Raw genomic sequence first — 24,339 nt, 5'->3', positions numbered from 1 at the left:
TTTTTTTTTTTTTTTGGATGTGTCTTTCATCCCCTCATCCTTTGCCCCTTTCTCCTTTTCTGTGTCCCATACTCATACACTTCCGTCTTTCTTAGCCACTATCTCTTATAATTTCTCCGCTGCCTTCCTTACTTATAGAGCTGACACCGACACAGAAATGCCAACTTCATGGCATGTGTGGCATCTTACATTGCAATCAGCTTTACAAAATAACAAAATATGCTAATTACATTCCAAGGTGACAAATATATATGAATGAAATACAGTGTATAGCCTCTACTTGTTTGAAGGGACATGTCCCATACACATAAAATATTGTGATTGGTTACGATTGATTATTTGCCTGAGTATTCTATAAGGTTTTTCATTTCACTGAAGGGTAAGTGTTCACAATTCACAAAACTGATAAACAAATAAACCTTAGTTAATAAACCAAGTTGGTATGAATGCATAATATAAAGTGGATAAACAACACAAATAAAATGGGACAGAATTCCCAGTGACTCAAACTTAAAAGAAACAATAACATGAAAGCAATTCTGTAAATTGGGCCTAAATTAGTTTTCATATTATCCAAGCTTACTGAAATGAACTTAATCTGAGATATCTAGTCGCAAGAAAATCACTGCCAAGATCAGAGTCTGGTCCGTCGTTCTTTGAGCACAGATACTCAAAGGAAAATAAATTAGTGATGATACGGATAGTGAAAAAGACGAGGGAATTATTAGAATTGGCCGGTAAAACTTTAAAATCAAGAATTGATGGAGGTTAAAAAAGGTCGAGCAATTCTATTTCCAACCAGTTGAAGAATTAGCTGCAAAAGAAAGGAAAAAAAACAGCGCTGGCACAAAGACCGAGTTGCTTTAGCAGTGAATGTAGAGCTTCCAACCAGTTTAAATATTCTTCATGGAAGACAAGTAAACAGGTTCGCATCAGAGTAACAATGGCAGCAGACAGAGTGCTGAAAGCTTGTACCATGTATATGAGTTTATGAAGGGTCCAAAACGAAACAGTTGTGAGAGAATAATTTGAAAATTACTTGGGAATGAAGTGAATTCAAGAGCAGTAAATCCAGAGAAATCATTCACAAAGAAATGACGGTGACCCGACAATGTCTCACTCTGTTCCATCCATTGGACAGGGCCCTAAACTATTTTGAAAATTATTTCCAGAAGTATCTGAGAATTGCTTGGAGCTGAAGCCTAATAAATTAGGATTGATAATTCAAGAGAGCTAAGCAATGAAAATCATTTGCTGAGGAATGACTGTTTAAAGGTCTAAATGGGGAGGCAAAAATGTATTTTTTTTTTTTTTACATTTATTTAGCTATATTTATTAATATTAGGTTGTCTTCGATTGATGTAAAGCACTTTGAGTAGCATGTTGCGTTTGAAAGATGCTATTGTTATCATCATCATCATCATTATTATTATTATTATTATTATCATCCTCATTATTAGTATTATTATTAGTATTATTATTATCATTATCATTATTATTATCATCTATTATTATTTTATCATCTATTATTATTTTATCATTATTATTATCATCCTCAATATTATTATTTTATCATTATTATTATCATTATTATATCATCATCCCAATTATTATTATTATTATTATTATTATTATTATTATTATTATTATTATCATCATTATTATTATCCTCATTATTATTATTATTATTATTATTATCATCACTGTCATCCTCTTCATTACAGTACCATTATTATTTATAGTGACACACATGACTGAAGCGCAGGGGGTAATCTGCTGGTTCCACCGACTGTAAAATGCCTCATGCCTAAGCGAGGATTGAACCATTTCACAGCCTTTTAAAACCTTTTTTAATTAGGCTCAAATTGTGCGATCAATTGTGTTAGAGACGCACTCCACTCTAAATGGAAAGGTGCTGAACAATACCCAGCCTGCAGCAAGTGGAGTAGAAGAGTATCGATGACACTTGGGAGGGGGAAGCGGTTTCAGGGAGATTTACTGTAACATTCCCTCACTGCGTTTCCATTACATTCTGTTCCTTCTTATATCGAAGTGGACATAAATAATTAAAATGCGCAGGTTTGTTTGTGTGAGTGTGTGCATTTATTTTTACCAATACACCGAGGCTGCGTTCCACTCCACGTGCCTTCACTCTCGCACAGCCTGGTTGCCGTGCCAACCAGGATGAGCGGCGGAGCACAGCTGAAGGACACTTCTGATTGGTAGATGAAACTTCGTCCTTCCCTGAATCCACCGACCGGGGTGCCAGGGTCACCGCAGAACTTGGCTACGCAGACACAGACAGGAAAAAAGACGATTCTAAATCTCTCCCACATGACAGAGACAACGTAAGACAACATCCTACCTGCTCCAGGTAATGCCGGAGAGTAATTACCAGTCCACTACTTCAAGGAAATGAAGATTGACGTTAACAAACAAACTCCCCTCCACCACCGTGTGACAGAAAACCTTACCCTAAACCCTTAAGAATTGACAAAACAGAGTTTTAAGAGGCCGATTATCAGCGATTTTGAACACTATCAGATGGTATCAAAAATCACACTATCGACTCATATTCCTTTCTCATCTGCTGATAAAGACGATCGCAATATGCGCTTGTGAATGCGGGTGTGTCTTCCTGCATACTTAACAGTGTGATGCTGTGTACATGCTTACGTAGGCACTGCGGCAGCATGCCGCTCCATGTGCCGTTGGCCACGCAGGTCAGGACCGCGGGAAAGGAGAGCTCGTATCCAGGAGAGCAGCTGTAGCTCACACTGCTGCCCCACTCAAAGTCACTTCCCTGCAGTACCCCGTTACTGATGGTGGAGGGCGCCGCACAGGTCACAGCTAGGGGGCAGGAAGAAGAATGAACAAAATAACTTTCATGGTCGGGCTTATTTTCGATCAATATTATTTGTTACGTCTTTTTTTCTCCACGACTGAAGCGTATTTCCAAACAAACAAGAAAATCACCATTTTCCCCAAATTATAAACACAAAATGTCAGGCGAATCTACTCAAACAAAATTAAAAATGAAAGTGAAGGGAAACGGGTACAATACATGTGTAGGTTTAATGAAAGGTCAGGACAACAGAATTTCAAATATATAATAATGGGACCATTTTTGCCTTATATGATACATGAACACCAGTATGTTGTACTAGGTATATTTATTAATGGGTGTCTTAACTTTTTGTGTTTACGTTTACTTTATTTTTTATTTGAATTTGTTTTTCCATGTTAGATTATTTATTGCATTATCATCTAGGTGCCGTTCTGTTCTAAACCAATGTCACTTGGAACTATAAATACAATTATAATTATGAATTATATTCAGTCATGGTTCAGTGTGGTCACCTGTACATATGGCCATACTCCCGCTCCATGTGCTGTTTTGGGTGCACGTCCTCACAGGAGATCCATCCTCCTCCATGGTGTACCCTGGCTGGCACTGGAAGGACACATTCTGACCTATCACAAAGTCTTCTCCATAACGGAGGCCGTTGGCTGGAACACCGGGATCCCCGCAGTTTATCACTGTAGAGGAGGGAGGAGAGGGGATATGAGGTGGTTAACGGGCGGCGAAAAACCGTAAGTTTACGTTTCTTCGGCCTCCTCTTCATTTATGATGTTCAGAAAGCGGTCAGGGTTCTGCTGGATGGGTGTGGCCAGTGGATCGTTGAAGACGGACTTTGTCAACTGAGCTGACGTTAACTCTTGAAATGCTTGCTCTCTCCTAACACGACTGAACAGCTCCACAGTGCAAATTGCAGTTACTCGCATTTAATTAGTGGGCATTATTTTCTGAGCTGTAGGCGGGGACATTGGCGCCAGATCATACCGCGTGGTGTCCCCATCACGCAGGGCGCTTGTTTCGTTCTATAAAGAAACGGATCAAAATAAAAAACCCTACTTCTAAAACGAAAACACAGTGTTTTGCCGCACCGATTGATGCCATGAAATGGTAATCTGCATGAGAAATAGAGAAATAGAAAAACAATTTGGTTGTGATAATCATCCGCCTATAGTGTTCAATTTGACCTGGACAGACGTGGTCACTTTGAGAGGTTTCCACTGTATTTAAAAAATGTGTAGTGTTTGATATAATTGCGAACAATTGATAATGAAACATACATTGCGAGTAAAATCTGCATTTGAGTGAGGCCTGTTAGACGCGTGGTAACCCTCATTTCCCATAGAGGCGCTAAATACAAATACGACTCAACAAATGACACAACTGAAGAAGTTACCGTTTCTGGGAAACATGAACTGAGATGGCGATGGCGGCAGCAGAAAGACGAGCGTTTCGCGGAAATAACACCTTGACCCACAACATCTGTACGACGCTGTGTCCCCGCTGCGTTCCCATGGTGATTAAGAGCATACAAAATTAAACATTCCTCTTCGGTGACCATTTTTTAAATAACCCACTCGCATTGCTTCCTCCGAACAAATTAATGACTTTGGTGCCCCCTTGTGGATTATAACACCATGACTCTGGCAGAGCCCCCAAAACATGTGTATAGTATGTAAGCAAAGGAGTTGCATAAGGCTACGCACCTGCGTATTGCAGCTTGCTTCTGGTGTGTAACAGGCTTAAAGGTTTAAGATTATCTGCCATGACCCAAGTTAGTTCTACATCCCTTTGCTTATGCACCAAGAGCTAATTTTACAGCCGGTTTACCCTGTTAACTAAACAATTAATTGTCAATGATTTTTACATATATTTACTAACCTGGTAACATTTATATTTGCACGCAAACAGGGAGGTGAGAGCGAAAATAAAATAGTTGATACACTAGTCGTTTCAAACCACCTTTGTTGTGCGCCCACTGAATGATACGGGGGAATTAAAGTGTTTGCCAGAGGACCCTCCGGGACAGATGTAGGAAGCTTTAAGATTCCCCAGACCGTGCTTGGAAAGTGCTGTCCTTCATAGTCTAATAGGCACTTTAAATGCCTTTAGACCAACCCCAGACGCTGCAGTGCCTGTTAATAGAAGAGTGTAATCCAGTGTAAAAGCCGTTTCCGACAAGTTAGGCCTTCTTATACTTATTTTCTTCATTCGGGGACCAATATTTAAGGTTTTTGTTTTGTCGCCTTTGTCACCTCATCCTTGGCTATTCTCGGCGCTTATCTCTTTTAAGAATTCCAAATGAAAATTCACAGATATAGTGGAATATGTGTGGAAATGTAATTTGTGCTGAAGGCACAAAGTGGTGTGAAATCCTCACACTGGACCCCAGGCTGGTTTTAACATGCTGCATGCACTGGTGCACCTCTTATGCGGAGACATGCGGAGAGTAAATGCAGATTCTCAGGGAGGGGTCCATGGCCATTTAAACAGTACTGGTACTCCTGTCACGTGTGAACCTGCCGGTATTTTTAATTTCTCAACCTTGGTACAAGATAGAGCAGTGCTGAACAAGACAATTACTAGCGAGCATTAGCTGTTGTTTGCCAACATAATCATTTTATATTTCAGTCAAGACTACTCATTAGCAAACTCACACTCAGCCATATTAGAAAATGGCTGGGGATTAAGTGCTCTGTAAACATATAGCCGTTTACATAAGTTCAGAGGAAGGCCAAATCCTGTCATATTTGATTTTCGGTTTTTATCTGTTTACCAAGATCCCCTTGCAGGTAGAAAAAAAAAAAGAGAAAAGGCAGACAGATATCAAGGTTATTCACACAACTTTTCAAACTCTGTAGCAGAGCTTTAACAAGTGAACAATATACAGTACATATATATATATATATATTCATATGTCATCGATATATAGCATCTATCTTACTGGTACAGTTGGGCTGTGTTCCTGACCAAGTGCCATTGGCTTGACAGATCCTGGTGGTGGCACCGCTGAGCAGATAACCCTCCATACAGGAGTAGATGACAGAGTGGGAAAACGTTGTTCCATCCAGACGAAAGACTCTACCATTACTGGGAGTGCCAGGGTTACCACACTGGACAGCTGGGGGGGGGAGTGAGTGTGTGTGTGAGAGAGAGAGAGAGAGAGAGAGAGAGAGAGAGAGAGAGAGAGATTTTAAAAATCTTCATTTAGCACATGTGGTATCTATTGATAACTGATTCCAGTGGCACAAGCACAAAAAGGTGGACGACAAATCAATGAACAAAGCAGTACATGTAACAATAACAACAGTAATAACAACAATAATAATAGTAATCATAAGAGCGAGAGAGAGGGAGAGAGACAGAGTGAGAGAGAGAGAGAGATGGGAGTGGAGGACGAGAGAGAAAGATAAGATGGAGGGAGAAAGAGATGGGAGTGGAGGGAGGGAGAGAGAGATGAGAGATGGGAGTGGAGGAAGGGAGGGAGGGAGAGAGCGAGAGAGAGAGAGTGGAACGGAGGGAGAAAGAGCCTTCTGCATGTCAATGAGCTGCTGGAAGTGGCTCCTCAGTGGAACAGCAGTTTTCTTTGCACTTTGAGGGTCCTGGTGCGGGTGCTGCTGCAGGTAGATTGGGGTTATGTAAAACCTGCTCCTCACGTTTGCAGAAGGGCTGCGTGCCAGACCATGTCCCGTTGGGGAAGCACATCCTTTCCGACGAGCCGATCAGATCGTAGCCCTCTGAGCAGCTGAAGTAGACCTTGGAACGGATTCGGAAATCCGTTTGTTCCCGAAAACCCTGAGAGGGAACGCCCGGGTCGCCGCAGGAGCCGGCTGTGTCACCTGAGCGGAGCAGAGATTCAAAGAGTGTAAAAGACTTATACTCGCGCTGGGTTAAAAGAAAACCAAGCGATAGAATTTGAAGTTTGGCAGCCGTTCTCCACGTAGATTAAATACCACCACGGTCCCAACTGGGTTGAAATATTACATCTTTGCAGTAAAACTGAATTTATTCCATTAAAAAGTTTTGTAAAGCTCGACAGTTAGTGCACTGAAAAGTTGATCACATTTCATAACGTATTCAAATCAAACTGAATGGTAGGCATCTTCTTTACGCATATGCTTTTCAGGGAGGATCGCAAAAATAACCGGAGACGCAAGTGTGGCTCGTTACGCTTTTTGCAGCACTGATTAATGTTCAGGCGTTTTGTACCGGCATGTTTTGTGTGGAAATGTCTTCTCAGGAGCAAGAGCACATTAGCACAGGTGGATTAGAAGAAGGTTGTGGCGGGGAGGATGTTCTCACAGTGGCAGCTGTACGGATGCCATCTACGCCATCCACCCACACTGAGGCACGTATCTGCTGGAGCAGTCACTTCCTCCAGTTGTGGTGGATATTTATTATATGCAAACTCTCCCTTTGTTTGTATGAATGACTTGCCGTCTCATTGTTAAATCCCCAGGTGTTGTATTGTGACTCTCAATGTATCTATTTTCTGACCAATAGTCATTCCTCTCAGATAAACACCGTCGCTGGCTGCGTTCATCGATATTGACTGAATTTGCAGTAGCTTTCTGCCCGTTCTTGAACCGGTTCATGGCCCATGATGCACAAATTCTCCCATTCCACTCCTCCTAAGGGGAAGAAAAAGCGCTAACAGGATGTTCCCATTTGCTAACTGCGTAGTTCGCTGCGAGTTGTAATGACAGCCAGATTGTCACCGCAAATTGCATGAAAGGCACAGAGAAATTGTGCTGCACTTTTCATGTGGGTAAGTCGGGCTCTTGTGTTATTTACTTTAACAACACCTTTAATCCTGTCCTCCAGCAGCAGCAGCATTCAGAACAAAGGACATGCTCTCTATACTGACATTGGAGTCAAAACTCTAATTTTAAGCAGCCAAACTGCACTGCGCCTTTCATGCACATAAATCTGGCCCTCAGAGTATTATTTACTTTTAAAACACCTGTAATCATGTCCTCCAGTAATTGCAGCAGAATGGAAAGGACACAGCCTCGATATTAACATTGGAGTCAAAACTCAAATGTTAATCAACAGTGGGCTTTGGAAAATCCCAACCACAAGCAATTGTTAAATTAGAGAAACCAATCGGAAAAAAAAAAAAAAAAGATTCTGTGATCCTTCAATGTATCCTATTTAAATGTTAAGAAACATATTTTCTGCGGCTGTGTGGCTATCATCAAAATCTGCTGTTGGACTGTGTGCATATGCTGATGACAGGGGGCGTATGTTGGTTTTAATAGCGTAGAGTCTTGGTGTGTGAGCTCCGTGGCTGTAAGATCATGCTTTTTCCATTGTGTGTCTGTGTCTGTGTCTGTGTGTGTGTGTGTGTGTGTGTGTGTGTGTGTGTGTGTGTGTGTGTGTGTGTCTTTGTGCTTGCTGCCCTTGTAAAACTGCCCGGTCAGCACATTCTGCCTGTCAGACAAAGTGCACTCTTGGGAACACACACATAAAGTATAACCCCATATCCATTATATACTACATACGTATATGTATGAATACATATAGCTGATAGCTGATCCCTCTCATATGCAGTGTATTTATATACTGCATATATGTATATATATAATATATATTTTTGTGCAGTATATATGCAGCATTCAGCATTTATACCATTGGTGTTTTTATTGTTATTTGGTTAAATCGATCAAATCTTTTAATTGTTTAAACTGGGGCAGAAATACACCAAGGAAACATAGAATCCCATGACACACACACGCACACGCACACACACACACACACACACACACACACACACACACACACACCCACACACACAAAGTCATGAAGTAGCCTCAGGGTATCAGGTCCCAAGAGGGAGAGTACCCAATCTACCTGATGGTGTGTGTGTGTGTGCGTGTGTGTGTGTGTGTGTGTGTGTGTGTGTGTGTGTGTGTGTGTGTGTGTGTGTGTGTGTGTGTGTGTGTGTGTGTGTGTGTGAAAGACGGGATGCGGGAACTTATCTCTCTGTGCTGCCCTAGGTGACTGTGGAATGATGACAAATCAGTAATGCACACGAGCACACACACATACACACACACGCACACACCATGTCATTGATGGAAAGTTTTTGGTTGGCCATGAGTTATAGATCTGGGACCTGGATCACTGAAACGTTGTGAGTCTGAAGTGTCATCCCACACGGAGCAGCCATTGAATCGCATGCAGATATCTGTCGCTCTGGGGTTCGTCCAGCTGAGAGAAGCTTTTTGGGCACATTTCCACTTTCCCTTTGTGCTCTAAACGCATGAGCAACAAAGGCTGAAGATTGAAGAAGGACCCGTGCAGCTGGAACTAAACAAATTGGGCACACATCTCAGATCAGATGTGTGCTTTGGTGTGTGGCACTGAGAGGGTTGACCTTGGATGTAGAGACGCAGTGATATATTGTTGAGGTCACTGCTTGGAAGGCAGGATCATTTGGCTAAAGCTGCAGTTGGCAAAAAAACAAACCAAATAAAAGCCGCATGAACCGCATAAAAAGCAGGTCACCTCACAGGAAGGGAATAGGATTTAGACCCACATGCTGCGCTGGTCCCTACTGCTCCTGCTTGAAGGACTAGAACTGTAAATGCTTGAGATATTTGTAACGTGTAACGTCGCCCGTTGTGTTTCAAAGATACATTTGCAGAGAACAACCAAATACTTTTGGAACCCAAGGAGTGAAACGTGGACCTGGGGGGGGCAAACTGTTTTTGGAGCTCTGGCTGATGGAAACCACCAGTGGTTTCTGAGATCATTAGCCTTGTTCACCCACCATCAAATCATTTAGTTAATTACTGGAAACAATAACGCATTCTAAGCTAACTTTCCTGGAATGTCCCCCGTCAGGTCGTTACATAAGAGGCTGCAAAGAGCCGTTCTGGAGGGAGTATCAGCAGTCAGACAGATCTCTGTATATTTTCACACCTTATGTTTGCTTTCCAAATGTCCAGGGCAGGGCTTTCCTGAGAACAATACCAGCCTGCATTCTACCTGTTAAGGAACTTAATTAATTATTAATGTTTATTTTTTTCATCCGTGCTGCACTTCATGGTATACAATTAAAAACAATGGCAGCTTTCCGTCTATAGTTTGCCTTAATCCTATCACGGCCAGAAGAAGACTTAATGGAAATGTAGCCAAAGAACAATTTCTATGCGCGCGTCTTGGTGTCAATCAAACATGGTGTCAATCAGCCTAATAGATCTTCCTTTCGTTCAGAAGTAGGTTCATTGGCTAAAACCACCTTTATGTATAACAATTTTTTCTTGTTCCTATCAGTCTGTACTACATTACGTTTATTTTCCCACAGCAGAAGGTCACAGGGGGCCTTTCACAGCCTGTTGAGTTGAAAGGTTGTAGAAGATATTCCCTTCAGCTGTCTGCTACATCAGTTTCCACCACCTCAGCCTCCATTAGTCCAGTCCAGTCTCTCCATTTACTACATCTCTCTCACCTTTCATTCTTTCCAGCTTTTGAAATGAGACACGGCATACCTCACAGGAGCCAATGTTATGGGATATAAAACCAAGAAACAATCCGATTGAGAACAGCTGTTTCAGGCCCTGAAATATTCTTCTAGGGCTGTCAAAGCCCTTCTGTCCATCCCCGCCCCTCCCTCCAATATGCCTTCACCCCGCAGCAAAGGGAACGGAGGCAGCGTGTTGTTTGGGTGGACGGAAATATTTGGCTCCGCAGTCTGTTCAGTCTACGGGCTCCCGACGCGTTGTGCACCTGTATGGCTCGGCTCCCTCCACACTTTGCCTTTGAAAAGTGGGGGATTTGAAAGTCTGTACATGCAATTAAAGGTTAAACCCAATTACCGGAGCAGAAAGGCATCGGGGCGCTCCACATTCCATTCAGCTGACAGGTTCTGGATGAATCCCCCTTCAGCTGTCTCCCTCCCAGACATGAGTATCGAACTGTTGAGCCGAATGTAAACTTGTCTCCGCTCAGCAGGCCGTTAGGGGGGGAGCCCGGGTGGCCACAGTCTACAACTGGAGGCAGAGATACATATGCATGTGAATTATGCAGAGATGGTTGGCAAGATGGCCTCATTGGGGGCCCGTCGAGATGTTTATAGATGATAAACAGCAGTGATTCTCAACCGTTTCCATATCAGTCCAAGGAACCCGTTTGATAAGATGCTTAGTGGATGGCTGTTTTTTCATCAAGGTCCTTATCAACTTCAAACGCTTTCTATGCTTTTCTTGAGTTAATTTGAGTTCCAGCGTATGCCCCATTTAACTATGACAGAAAGACATTATTGGACATAAAAGCAACAGTAAGCAGAATGCCAGCATTTCATTTCTAACATGACGCTCATTGTACTGATATGCATTTGACAAATGAAACTTTAAAAACGAAAACCAATGGGCACACAAAACATGGTGAAAAAGAGTTATGGGGGTGTTGTAGGTAGACAGCCTTTTATAATACACTTCATACTTACCTATGCATTCAGGTAGCGGCTTGTCCCACTGCCCAGTGGGCTGGCAGGATAGCACAGGAGACCCGAACAGATAATATCCTGGATTACAGTCGTAGAAAACCACCGTCCCAAAGGTAAAGTTCCCGTACTCTATTTTACTTTGCCGAATCGAATTTGCCGGAATTCCTGGATCAGAACAATTCACCACTATACACAGAGGGAAACAAGGACGACACACATACACAGACAGAGATAAAGAGATGTGTGTTATTTGGTATGAACCAGAGAGCGTTATTTCTCTTCCCTCTCAGTTGATGTCTGATGGCTGATAGACTAAAAGGATATGATGGAGGTTGTACAGGTTTGTCCAACTGCCTAAAGCTTCCGGATACAAGCAAATCATTTCATTTTGTGCTTCTTCTTCCATCTTCCTCTAAACCATGTTCTCATCTCTGCATGATTCACTGACACCGGTTCATTGGGTTTTTAAGTTTTGTGTGGAAACGGAAGACGAGCACTGCTGTGGTGCTTGATGGAAATTATGTTGAAGGAGTTACGTGATATGACCTGGATCTTAACACATTAAGTAAGCTGTTCCATTCTCATTTCCGGGCGGTAATGAGCCTGGCATTTATGACTGCAGAGTAGAGCTATGGGCTTTTTTTTTCAGGGCATATATCTAGTTTTTTAGAAAACCGAGAGAGGGATAGAGTTTGGGTAGCTAATTAAGGGGTTAGGGGCAACAATAGGTAAGGTTAGGGGTGAACAGACTTAACTTTTCTCCCCACCTTTACACGTTGGGGGCGGGTGACTCCACTGCCGGTTGGCCTGACACTGAGCGCGTGCAGGCCCCTCCATTTCGTAACCACGGTTACAAACGAAGCTGACCACGTCGTTGAGGTTAAAGCCATTCCCCACCGTGCGACCGTATATGGGACTTCCTGGATGTCCGCAGCTGATGGCTGTTCGGGAGAGAGCAGGTGATGTTTTCAGCGTAGGAATTACAAGTTTACAAACATTGAGTACTAACTGCGTTATTAATCATCAGTTATTTATTAAAAAGTGCACAAGAGTGTCAATGAGCTTTATTGAAAGCATATTTTTCTGAAAACAAAAAACAAATTGTTTTATGACAAATGGACGGCTGACAGTCTCAACACATGGTTTGCGGTTGGTCCAGCGCTGCAGCTGAAGTAAGAGTATGAACCTGTGAGTGTCCATTACCGTGAAACTAGTCAAAAGGTAAGGCGAGGTTTTTCCCTCGCTCACCTTTCCTCTGTGTTAACCAAGTACCAAGAAAGGATGAGCTTAACCTGATCTCAGTGTACACTGAGCTCTTTGAGGTCACAAATGTTTTTTTTTATATTGCCACAGAATTGGGCACCTATAAAACTGAAATTGGCACCGGACTCAGTGTGCATTATTTCATGCGTGAATATTCATCGGGCATGGACATTATGCAAATGGAGCTTGCATTTTGATGTTGCACCGGTGTGTAATGGCTTTTTATTAAGGAAATTGTACGTTTTCTCCTTCCATAAAGGTGAAATGATATGATTCGGTCCCAACACTCGAAATTTGTTTGCGACGGTGAAATCTCCCCGAAAGTTGTCTGGTGTCTGGTGACTCTAACTAGCTCTCAGTCTAACACATCACGCCGCAGGGGGGAAAGAGGTGGGAAAAGTTTGAGGAACACAGGAGAAAAAAGGGGAGATATCAGGACAGGAGTCGCCGGAGGTGAGAAGAAGAAGAAGAAGAAGAAGAAGGTAGACAGAGGAGAGGAAGAGAGGAGAGGTGGAGAGGACAGGAAAAAGACGAGAAGAGAAGAAAAGGCGTTTGACTGAAGACGAGATGAGAAGAGGAGGAGACGGGAGAGGAGGGAAGCTGAGGTCGATCAGTGAGAATCTGAAGAGTTTGTTTGTTTGCCTAAGTTACAAATTTATCCGACACCGTCAGCATATCCAGGGGGAATAGACCCACAAACACACAGACCCGCACGTACACGCACGCACACACATAAACAAACATACACACACAGATGCAGCCTCATCATCATTCTGTGTTTGTGTCTCTAAACAAGAGCCTCTCATCTCCATAATTACAGTATAATTTGGTTCTGAAATGATTTCCTTCAATAACTACCGCATGAATAACCTCAATAAAAACAGCACAGAGCCGAGCACTGCATAAAAACAGACACAGACAGACACACAAATTTGTACAGAATCATCAGCGGTGGGCGCGCAAATGTATATAACATATACATTATTAATTCCCAGCCACCCATGCACGCATCTGGTGATGTGATACGATATGCAGCCTTATAAACACGCTCACCCACAACAACCTACATCGCTTAACAAACATTCCCTGTCCTTCTAGATCAATGTCAGCGAGAGGTCACAGAGATCTAAAAAAAATAAATGAAACATCTCTTTCCCCTTGCATGCCTTCAACCCCGGGCTCAGAGGAAGAAAGTGCATTAGCATCCACCTCCTCTGGGCACAATTTCTAGACAAGGAGCTGATTTTCTTTCATATTTTTTCACAAGCCTCCTTTTTTTTTGGCTGGGGATGGTACTAATTCTACATCAACAGAAGTTCATTTGCTGCCAAAAAAACATTCAGACTCTTCACAGTGAGAAACCCTATTTAGCAGTTTTTCACAGTAGTCTCTCTTTGTCAAAGCATGTGGTATTAGCCCCCAGCAGAGCTATTTATCTCTTTCAGACTCCACTGTCTCAACTTTCCTCTCGCCTTTGGATACAGAGGTTTTTGAGGCCATCTTGAGACCCTGAAAGGAAATCTTGGGTATTTTTCAAACTAAACCTTACTTTTCGATCATTAGGACTCAGCCCAGGTAAGCATGGGAATCAATTAATTGTTTCGCCACCGTGTTTTTCAGCGATGCCCTCGGTTGTGCGGCAGTTAGACGAACGATGAAAAATAAGGTTACGGTTATACAACAGCTGCTTCGGAGAACGATTCCCAAACGTTGAATGCCAAGGTGGTGCGACCCATCGTAAAATTAGTTCTGACAGACAACTCTTAGGCTACGTTCACACTGCAGGCCAAAATGGCCCAAATCCGATTTTTTTGCTCATATATGACTCAGATCTGTTTTTTTCATGACAATGTGAATAGCACAAATCACATGGAATATGATCGTTTCATTTCAATTCGGAATTGGGCCACTTTCATATGTGGTCCGAAATCCGATACAGGTCAGTTTTTATGCAATGCAACCTCAGTCTCACTACTGAGTGTGAGGCTGTCAGAGCGAGGCACACTGCAGCCGCCCCCACCATGGCCGCCCACACCGCTGCCACCCGCCACCCTCGGGGAGGAAAAATAAATAATAGAAAAATAGATAAATAGATATTGATCAACCTTAGCTAGGGGCCACCCACGCTCGCCGCATTTCATGAATAGCACAGGATCTAAAAGTGTGTGAAGAGTGTACATTTCCTTATTGACGAAACAAAAAAGCACCATGCTGCTGTTGGATTTCTGGTCTGTCTGGTATGTCTGGAGGATTTAATCCGACTCCCACGCGGCCCAACTACCACGGGGCATTTGCCTGCCATGTTAACTTCTGTACGACAGCGTGTTGCGTGTGAGGTCTTTGCTACTTCTGCGCATGAGGGTCAGTTCAGGACCGTGACCCATTGCCACTGGAATCTGATATTGGCCACATTTAAAAATAATGTGAACAGCCAAACAAAGAAAATTGGATATGAGCAATGAATCCTAATGGAGCATTAAGGCTTGCAGTATGAACGTAGCTTTCGATTTAGTTTAAAATTAACTTTATTTACTTAGCATTGTTTGAGTTTGGGCGTCCGGGCTCTACTGCTCATCGCTCCCACGGAGGTGTACACAAAACATGCTTAATGAGCCAGAAATATGAGCGTGATGTGTGTGTGATGAGCTCAAATGCCCCCACTGGATGAAAGAGTGGGACGGTCAGGTAGATGGAGGGGAGGTGGAGGGAGCGCAGCAACACAGCAAGCAAAGCAGGTAGGGAAAGCGATTGGCCGCTTAAACAGGCCGGCCCATAAGGGCGCGGAAGCGCGTGGCACCGTCGAGTTGTCTGACAGAGCTGGCTCCACAAGCTACGCCTAATTTATAATTCATTATTCCATTAATGACATTTGCGCTTTCATAGTGACTTTGAGTTTGTATTTGTCACTTTATTTGTGTATTTAAATAAAGCTCTATAGCACCGGATTCGACAACTGGATTCTTTCAGGTATTGTATTGTACACTGCCAAACATGCGCATTTGAGTCTGAATTAACAACAGTATATCACAAAACAATATTGTAAATAGCTTTAGGCAGAGCATGAAATGCTGATTTTGTGAAACTAGGGAGCATGTCTTCGACTGCTGTAGCTTGTTTGTTTGCATGTTTATCAATGTGTTTAATGTTTGTGATTCAGCCTTGTGTGGGCTTGTGAGTGTTCCTTACGTATGCAGACGGGCAGTTGTCCAGACCACTGGTTGTCTTGGAGACAAATTCGGACTGATGATCCAATCAGCCTGAATCCAGGCAGGCACTGGTACACCACCGTGTCCCGGTAACCAAAGTTCTCCCCAATTACCTGACCGTTCACAATGCCTTCTGGAATGCCACAGTGACCAGCTGGGAGAGGGAGAGAGAGCGAGAGAGAGTAGAAAGAAAGAAAGGCGATAAATAATGAATATACATATAATATATACCTACTGTATCTATCATTGTATGTGCAATTTTGTCAATACTTAAACAATTACAATGTCTACTCAATCCCCCTGTTTGGTTTTATTTGTTAAAGTTAATTTGTGTGTTTTATCCTTGTCTTTGTTTAACTCACTTTCTTTTTACTTAAACAAGGAGAGGAAACAGAAAAAAAACGGAATCTAATTGAATTGACTGAGTTGCATTAGAGAAGGACCATCTTCCTTTCACGACTCTCAATTCAGGCTCAAGAAACGCACATGTTTTTTATAGAGTATAATATTCGCAAAGCACAAGTTAACAATTCCAGGTAGTGTTAACAATGTCCTGAAAAGCTTTTGTTATACAGCAAACAACGTTATCCTTATCATCTACTGTGAAATAATATATAAAATGATATATTTCTTCAATGGACTTGTACTTTATAGCGATGTTCTGGAACTGGAATTGAATTTGCAATAATAGGAAATATAAAAGCATCAAGAAATAAAATAAATACAAATACAATAAAGGAAATACAAGAAATGTATCACTGGGTATCAGAGATGTTTGCAGTGGTGTTACTTTTTGTTATTCAATAATAATAATAATAATAATAATAATAATAATAATAATAATAATTGTCAATAAAGAAGGAAAACTGCTTGAACTTTAAGTAAATGAAAAGCTTACAAACAATACAGTTCATGTAGTTTAAGCTGTTAACCACTACGTTATTGATTCTGTGCTACAATTGAAAAATGTTTTTCTCCTGCGTACACAAATGCTCAAAGAGCTCAGCACAACACTAACCAATGCTATTACCAAAATGATTAACCTCTCGATCTCCCAGGGAATGTTTCCCAGTCTTTGGAAATTGGCTGTTCTAATATTCTAAAGTGGAGATCCCCTTTCTACCTGTAGGCCTATCAGCATCCTACTGACAAGAGTCAAACGTTGCAGAGAAATTGGTAGCTGCAAATCATCTCCTATCTGAATACTAGTTCATTTTCCTGGCACCCAATGCAATTTGGCTTCAGAGCCAATTATTCAACTGAGGCGGCCAACTGTTTTTCACAGAAAAAAAAATCAAATCTCTATTGGATAAAGGTGGTGTTGTTGGAGCTGTGTTTCTTGACCTAATCATCGGATTCTCATGTCTAAATCTAGCTTACGTTTTCCAGATTTTTTTCAGATACACTTAAATGGATAGAATCATATCTGTTTAATCAATCTCAGTATGTCTGAGAACAGAATCATCAATCAGCTGCCCTCCATCTGTCCACAGGTGTTCCACAAGGATCTATCCTGGTCCCATTGCTATGTTATATCAATGATTTTCCATCTGTACGCCCTCACACCAACATCCAAATGTATGCACATGACAGTGTAATTTATGTACATGGTAGCAGTATGACACAAGTTGCTCATTAACTCAAACTCCATGGTTCATAAATCAGCATGGTTAAAGCAAAGCTGTTTGCAACTCAATGTGTCAAAAACAGCATGCATGTTCTTCACCAAGACAAACAGTTCTAGTGTAGCCAGATGTCTTTGTATCAGGGGAGAGGCTACTGGTTATATCTGAATGCAAGTAACGCAGCATTCTGATTGATTCCAAACTTTCTTCCAAGGCCACTGTGAAAAAGGTCTGTACCTGGGTGAAATTCAATCGTTAAAACTTCAGGTTCATTCGAGATGACATGCATATTATGGTCATTTCACATATCACTTACTGTTTAACAAACTGGTCACAGGCTAGCACCACTACTCTAAAACCATTATTGTCATGAATCCTCCCTGATCTCTGAGTATATTTGTTTTCACGTTTAATTTTCATCTGGTCTTTTACTCATGATATGTCACTAACATCCATGCAGTGATGGACTAGGATCAAAAAATGGCCTGGCAATTGCAACGGAGGCCTTTTCACCCCCATCACCAACCCCACGCAAATGTTAACATAAGAAGCTCAAGATAGCGATTTACCAGATAAAACTGTGAGTGTCAAGTGGCAGCTATCCTGAGGGAAACTTCTAGACCAACTACTAGATGGTTAGATTAGTCTTTCGCCCCTATGCCCATGTCCGACAACCGATTTGCACGTCAGCAGTGGCGTAGGTTTCGTTTGAACATTGGGGGGGCGGACATCTTAGTGGGGGTTCTGCAGGTCCTCCCCCATGAAATTTTGAGCTCTTTCCCGCACAACTCTGATTCTCTGCCCGATTCTCTGAACTATGATTCTCTGCCTGATTCCCTGGACTCTGATTCTCTGCCTGATTCCCTGAAATATGATTCTCTGCCTGTTTCCCTGGACTCTGATTCTCTGCCTGATTCTCTAAACTCTGAATCCTGCCTGTTTCCCTGGACTCTGTTTCTCTGCCTGATTTCCCTGAACTATGATTCTCTGGCTATTTCTCTGCACTGATTCTCTGCCTGACTTTCTGATCTATCATTCTTTGCCAGATTCCTTGGACTTCTGGCTGTTCCCTGCCGGATACGTTTTCCTTCTCTGACTGATCTCCTGGTTTTGACCCCTGTCTGTTTTTTGGAATAAACCTTGTGGACTTTGACTTCTTACCTGATTGTTTTTGTGTCTTGCTTATGGGTTCACATCTGTTCTGAGTCAGTGAGCGTAACAATTACAGTCTTTGTATAAACAAACACTTAAAATTTCTACATTTTCATTATTGCCCAATATTAAAAATAAATAACTTGCTGGTTTGAGAAAACATGATTAAATATGTAAAAGTTTGTCTTGTGTCCAAGATAATATATGGCTTGACTTATCCTCCACTCGGGCAGCTTTTCAACATAAGAACAACTGCATATCAGTTCACAAGAAGTGCAGTAAGAGGAGATTGCATAATCCCACTCAGAGAAAGTACTTTCAGTCAGCAGTCTGCTTTCTCTGTTAAAACTGCACTAGAATGGAACTCCATCCCAGCAACTATTAGAGAATTGGACACACGGTTTATTTAGAGCTCATTTAAAGAAATGGTTAATTAGTACTCAGCTCTGTAAGCACCAAAACTCAATTGACCTGATTGCCTTCAGTCTGTCTGTGTTGAGCTTCCCTTGCTGTCTCTCACCTGTCGCTGTTGGCTGTCCCCGGTCACTGTCTGCCCTCATGTACCTGCATGCATGTCTTATTGTGGTTTGGCTTAGACTGATTTATGTATTTTATATAATGTGCCTGCTTTTTATGTCTTTCTTTTAATTATTGTTCTGCATGCTTATAAATGATCTCAATAACTTTGTGATTTCAATGTTACATTCTGTTTTTATATCCTGTTTTTAGGGTGACTCTGTAACATCTGTCCAGGGACTATGGATGAAAAATGTCCTCTTGGCTAACTCTGGCGCATTTACAGCAATGTTTATTAATGTGGAGTGTCCCTGTTAAATAAATAAAAATTTAAAAAAAAATGAAAATTGAGACTGAATTTAAGTCGACAAAAGTCAAAAGAAAGACTATAGAGAAATAATTTCAGCATTATATATCTTGAAATGCAAGTCATATAAATTTGTTTTACGAGCAGTGTAATACTTGCATCACGTCATACCGTCCTCCTTATTATGAGATGTGTATTCCTCAGTCATTAGCAGGGACCAAATGTTTTACTGGGAAATCAGCTCTGGTGTGGGAGTTTTATTATCAACACACTTAGTGCAGGAAAATTCACCTTGACTTCACCCCAGGATGTTTAGCCGCTCGACAGCGCATCGCAATTTTGAACTGTTTTTGTGTAGTTAGTGTGTCATTTTGGTTTGGTCTTGGCGATGTCCCTTGTTTTCCTGGGTCTTCTCTTTTTTGTTAATCGTTTCACCTGTGTCAATTAGTCCTTTGTGTTCACCTCCGTCTTTGGGTATTTAAAGTGGACCCATTAGGCAAAACTCACTTTGTCAGTGCTTGTGCACATATATTTGGGTCTCTGATGGGCCTACTAATGAAATAAGACAACTCAGTCAGTTTTTTGTGAGCTGTCTGTTCCAAAAAACGTCCTAAAATGAGCCGTTCAGCTTTGCTGCCCTGATTGGCGTCGCCGAAGGCTTCATTCTAATTAGAACCGCCCTCTATCTGAGGAACTCAACAAACAAATCTTTAAAAAGAAAACAAAAAAGTATGCGATAGACAGTGCGCTGCGCACGCAATATGCTGTGTGTTTCTCTAAAGAAAACCAATAAAAAATAGTGTGTTTTTATTGTAGATATATTTATTTTATTTTATTATTTTTCCGACATTAACACGAAACAAGAAATCCCTATGTCAGAGAGTCCCGGTGCATGGCGGTGCGGTGTCCGTGTCGCCCACAAGCTTGGAGCACTAAAATCACCCAAGGTCGAAACTAACTTTTTTGTCTTCTCTTTGTCTTGTAGATCAAATATGAGTGAATGTTCAGCAACTGGATTGCTTATTCCTCCCCTCAAATTTGTTCAGAAATAGATTTTAGAATAGATTTTCACATACATGCTTCCTGTGTGTTTGTGAGTGAATGTGTGCGTGCGTGCGTGCGTGCGTGCGTGTGTGTGTGTGTGTGTGTGTATGTGTTGTTAATGCATGCAGTATTAGTTTGAAAGCCTTTTTATGTTAGGAGCCAGCAAATCAAAGCCAACATTTGGGAATCAAACAAGTGCATTTGGGAGCATTAAATGATCCAGACTCGCCCGGCTCTTTGAAGCACATACCCATCTGACTTTTAAATATACAATTTAAACCTTTACCAAAGGCTTTCTTTTTTACACAAGCACAACTAAAATCCTGACCAGACGGAATTTATTTTGGTAGGCAGTATTCTAATAGTCTCCTGGATATTAGTAATTCCCTGGTCTCTGGTTTCTAAAAAAAAAATAAAAATGTTGTAATGTAAAATGCCGAGAGGGAGTTTTGCGCGCCTGTGTGAAAAAGGCGTTTTCAGTGCACACATAATGGATTCAGTAGAGATTTCACTTCATCAAACAACGTTTTACACTAAGTCCATATAGTGTCAGCTTTTAATGACAACAAGGAGTGTGCTCTATACCTCAAATAGGAAAGAAAATTAACATTACTGAGCATTAGTAATGAACATTACTGAGCATAACTGAGCAAATGAACATTACTGAGCAAATTTTATTGTTTTATTGAGCTTCACCAAAACACTGCATTTTTTTGTTCCTAACTGAGGAAGTTGGGAAATGCACAATGTATGTGTACTCTGCATGCACGTACATCATGATATTATATTATATCATACATACTTCATTCACTTTTGCCATCACGTTAGGATTTGAATACTTGGGATTTTTGGCGTGATTTTAGACATAATATTTGGAATATTGGACATACATTTCTGTTCTTATCTTATCTTTATCTTATCTATAGATATAATTGTGCACGTGACAAATAAAGACGTTGAATCTTCCTTACATTTCCAGTTTCTCTACTTACCTAGACATCGAGTTTCACTTCCACTCCACAGGCCGGATGACAGACACTCTCTGACTGCCGAGTTCACCAGCATGAAGCCGGGATCGCAGGTAAAGATGGACGTGGCACCAAACGAAGTCTGGGTCCCAATCTTCTTCCCGCTGGGGGGAGCCGGGAGGTCACCGCACGAAATTACTGACACACACACACACACACACACACACACACACACACACACACACACACACACACACACACACATTCGTGAAATACTTACACACACTCTCTACAGCTCTGTGATTACTTGATTCTGATTGGTCAATAGCGGCAATCAGTAACAACCAGTCAATTATTTCTGAATAATGACCACTGTCTGTCTATATTGCTGGGCATCACTCCGCCTACACTAGCTAGTGGCCACATCTTGTGATGCTACATTGAAACTACAACAGAAGACCAATTAGACATTTTAATAACAGTACATATGTAGGGTGAATGATTTTTTGGAGGGTGAATAGTTTGCTATGGTGTTACAGGGCTGGATGGGTTGCTGTGGATTATATTTCCTAGGTAGTAGCTGTGTAAAAAGCAAGGTCGGAGGTTATTTTGTTATAATGACCACCTGGCTGCGCATTATCTCTTACTTATTATAGGGTACAAAAAAGGAACATACTCTGGCAGTGGGGCCTCTCGTTCCTCCAGCTCCACACGCCAGTGGGAAGGCACTGTATGTGGGCGGGGCCTAGGCGGTAGTAGCCGGGGTCGCAGGTGAACACAATGCGAGTCCTGTACTCGTAGTGGGATCCGTTAACGATCCTCCAGCGGCCGTGCTCCAGAGAGAATGATCCGATGCTCGGACATACTACCACTGTGGAGAAAAGGGATAGATTTAATAGATTTTTTTGGGCTCAAAAAACCCCAACTTCAACTCTAGAAAGCATGAATGATGGGTCAAAAAGCACACATCAACAAATAAAAATGATTGTTTTCTTGCTTTCTTTTTCAAGCTATTTTCTAAGTATTTATCAGGGGGTAACAGGCCCGGGGGACGGTGTCTGCTCTTGTCTCTGGGTTAAGTTGGCTGGTCTCTGGGGGTAGGGAGGGGCTGTGCCTTTGGGGGTTGCCTGCAGCTGGCTTCTGTGTGTTGGTTAGAGGTGCGGTTGAGGGTTTGGGGCTTGGAGGGGTTGGATCTTTTCCCCATGTTCGGTTGGTTGGCGCGCTGCTGGGGTCGCCCGCCCTGCTGGCGGGGTGGTGGGGCTTGCGTGTCCTTCTGCTTCCAGTGTGGGGGGGTGGCCTGTCGTGCCAGGGCTGATTGGATGTTCTGTAGGGTCCTGGGACCCTGGAGGGGTCCTGAACCTGGCCGGGTGTGCTTGGGGGGGGCTAGGAGTGCCACCCATATTAGCTTAGAACACATACACTCACACATAAATCTTACTCCAAGCAACTCTCCACTAGACCAGGGTCTGCGGGGCAGGAGGGGTGCGAGTAATTCGGGTTCGACCGGCCAGTTGCGGTATGGTGGGGTCGGTCTGTTGGCACGGAGAATGGCTCCAGGCCTGTGGTCCTTGCCTGGCGTACTGAGGCTGCGGGGCAAGATGCTTGGGGTCTTGTAGTGTCTATACGGCTACGGGACTCAGGGGTCGCTGCGGGCCCTTTTCCGCTGCTTGGAGGCGCTTCAATATAATTCCGACCTCATACACAAGAACTAATTGGGACAAGTCGCGTGCACACACAAACACACACACACACACACACACACACACACATACAGGCAGACTCATCACAGGCACACACACACCACCAGCACCTGCTTTAAACACACCCCCGAACACCCTCCAGGTTACATCCCTCTCCTTTTCTCCCTCATTTACTGCCATAACTATGACAGGAAGAAGCCATGTGCCCAATTACTGTTCCCATTTTCCTGAACTTAATTAGCTCTGTTTTGTCGATACATTTTATCGTCTGATGTTTCTATGTTTACATTTTTCCATGTACATGTTTGTTTCTATGTTTATTTGTCTCACCCCTGGTGATTCCCCCTCTTGGAGTAGTAATGATGATTCGTTTATCATAGACAAAAACATGGTGAGATAGTTCACCAAAGAAGGGGATTGGTGGTGGTTCTGTGTAACAAAAAACTGTGCTCTTGTCATCCTACAGGTCATCCACAGGACAGAGTTATTGCAGCAGTTCGTGATGATTAAAGAACTGATAATTGAATAAAGAGTTGCATTGCAGGATGAGAACTTGAACTCCACTTGCAGACTAGCGCCGTCCTAGACGCAATGGCATACAAATACTCTGTGTTGTATGGCCAGCATTCTGACAGCACAGGTTAAACAAAGTCATATCATCAAATCATTCAACTGTTAGATACTGTATGTGGCCCTATGTTACTAGCAATGACTAATGTGCCTAATTACTCCTTATATGTGACGAGTTGATGCCTTATTACAGCTTAGTGCAGAAACATCCACAGTGACGAAGCTGCAGCATCAAGCCAGGTGTCCAGCGTACCAGAGCATCGCGGTATCTTGTTGTGGTTGCTCCAGGTCCCGTCTGGCTGACATACGGCAGAGGTCAGTTCTTTGCTGGAGAGTCTGTAGCCGTCGCTGCAGAAGTAAGAGACGCGCGTTCCCACGGAATAGTCGGCTGTCAGCACGCCGCCGTACGCCGGGGCCTTGGGAGCCCCGCACGACACCGCTAAGACAGACACGTACACGCACACGCACACGCACACGCACACGCACACGCACACACACAGACACAGACACAAACACACACACACACACAGATTAGGGTGGCTTTGGTGTAATTTTGTAGTGTTGAAATGAACTCTGATAGGAAGCTGATATATGTGAATAAACTTAGAGTCGACTTGAGATTGAAGATAAGACTCAAACTCCAGCAACTAAAATTCAGAATAATTATTTTCGGCAATTT

At 42.4% G+C, this 24,339-nt stretch overlaps 1 protein-coding gene across 1 annotated transcript in view; it reads right to left on the bottom strand.

The window, feature by feature from the left end:
* The window catches only part of csmd3b (CUB and Sushi multiple domains 3b), a gene marked incomplete at its 5' end in the record, with an annotated part of 405,005 nt that overhangs the window by 7,406 nt on the left and 373,260 nt on the right, over window positions 1-24,339 (bottom strand). Inside the window, 12 exons of the mRNA XM_080014654.1 lie at window positions 2,114-2,287; window positions 2,677-2,850; window positions 3,361-3,540; window positions 5,802-5,978; window positions 6,514-6,696; window positions 10,681-10,854; window positions 11,310-11,495; window positions 12,077-12,250; window positions 15,759-15,932; window positions 21,415-21,588; window positions 22,067-22,261; window positions 23,914-24,099. Of these exons, the coding sequence (XP_079870780.1) occupies window positions 2,114-2,287; window positions 2,677-2,850; window positions 3,361-3,540; window positions 5,802-5,978; window positions 6,514-6,696; window positions 10,681-10,854; window positions 11,310-11,495; window positions 12,077-12,250; window positions 15,759-15,932; window positions 21,415-21,588; window positions 22,067-22,261; window positions 23,914-24,099 (2,151 nt within the window). The remainder of the gene's footprint in view (window positions 1-2,113; window positions 2,288-2,676; window positions 2,851-3,360; window positions 3,541-5,801; window positions 5,979-6,513; window positions 6,697-10,680; window positions 10,855-11,309; window positions 11,496-12,076; window positions 12,251-15,758; window positions 15,933-21,414; window positions 21,589-22,066; window positions 22,262-23,913; window positions 24,100-24,339) is intronic.

Source organism: Zeus faber (assembly GCF_960531495.2).
Source record: "Zeus faber genome assembly, chromosome: 1".
NCBI classification, from domain to species: Eukaryota; Metazoa; Chordata; class Actinopteri; order Zeiformes; family Zeidae; genus Zeus; species Zeus faber.
The sequence above is the reverse complement of the archived record's forward strand: the minus strand, read 5'-3'. Positions and strand labels throughout refer to the sequence as shown.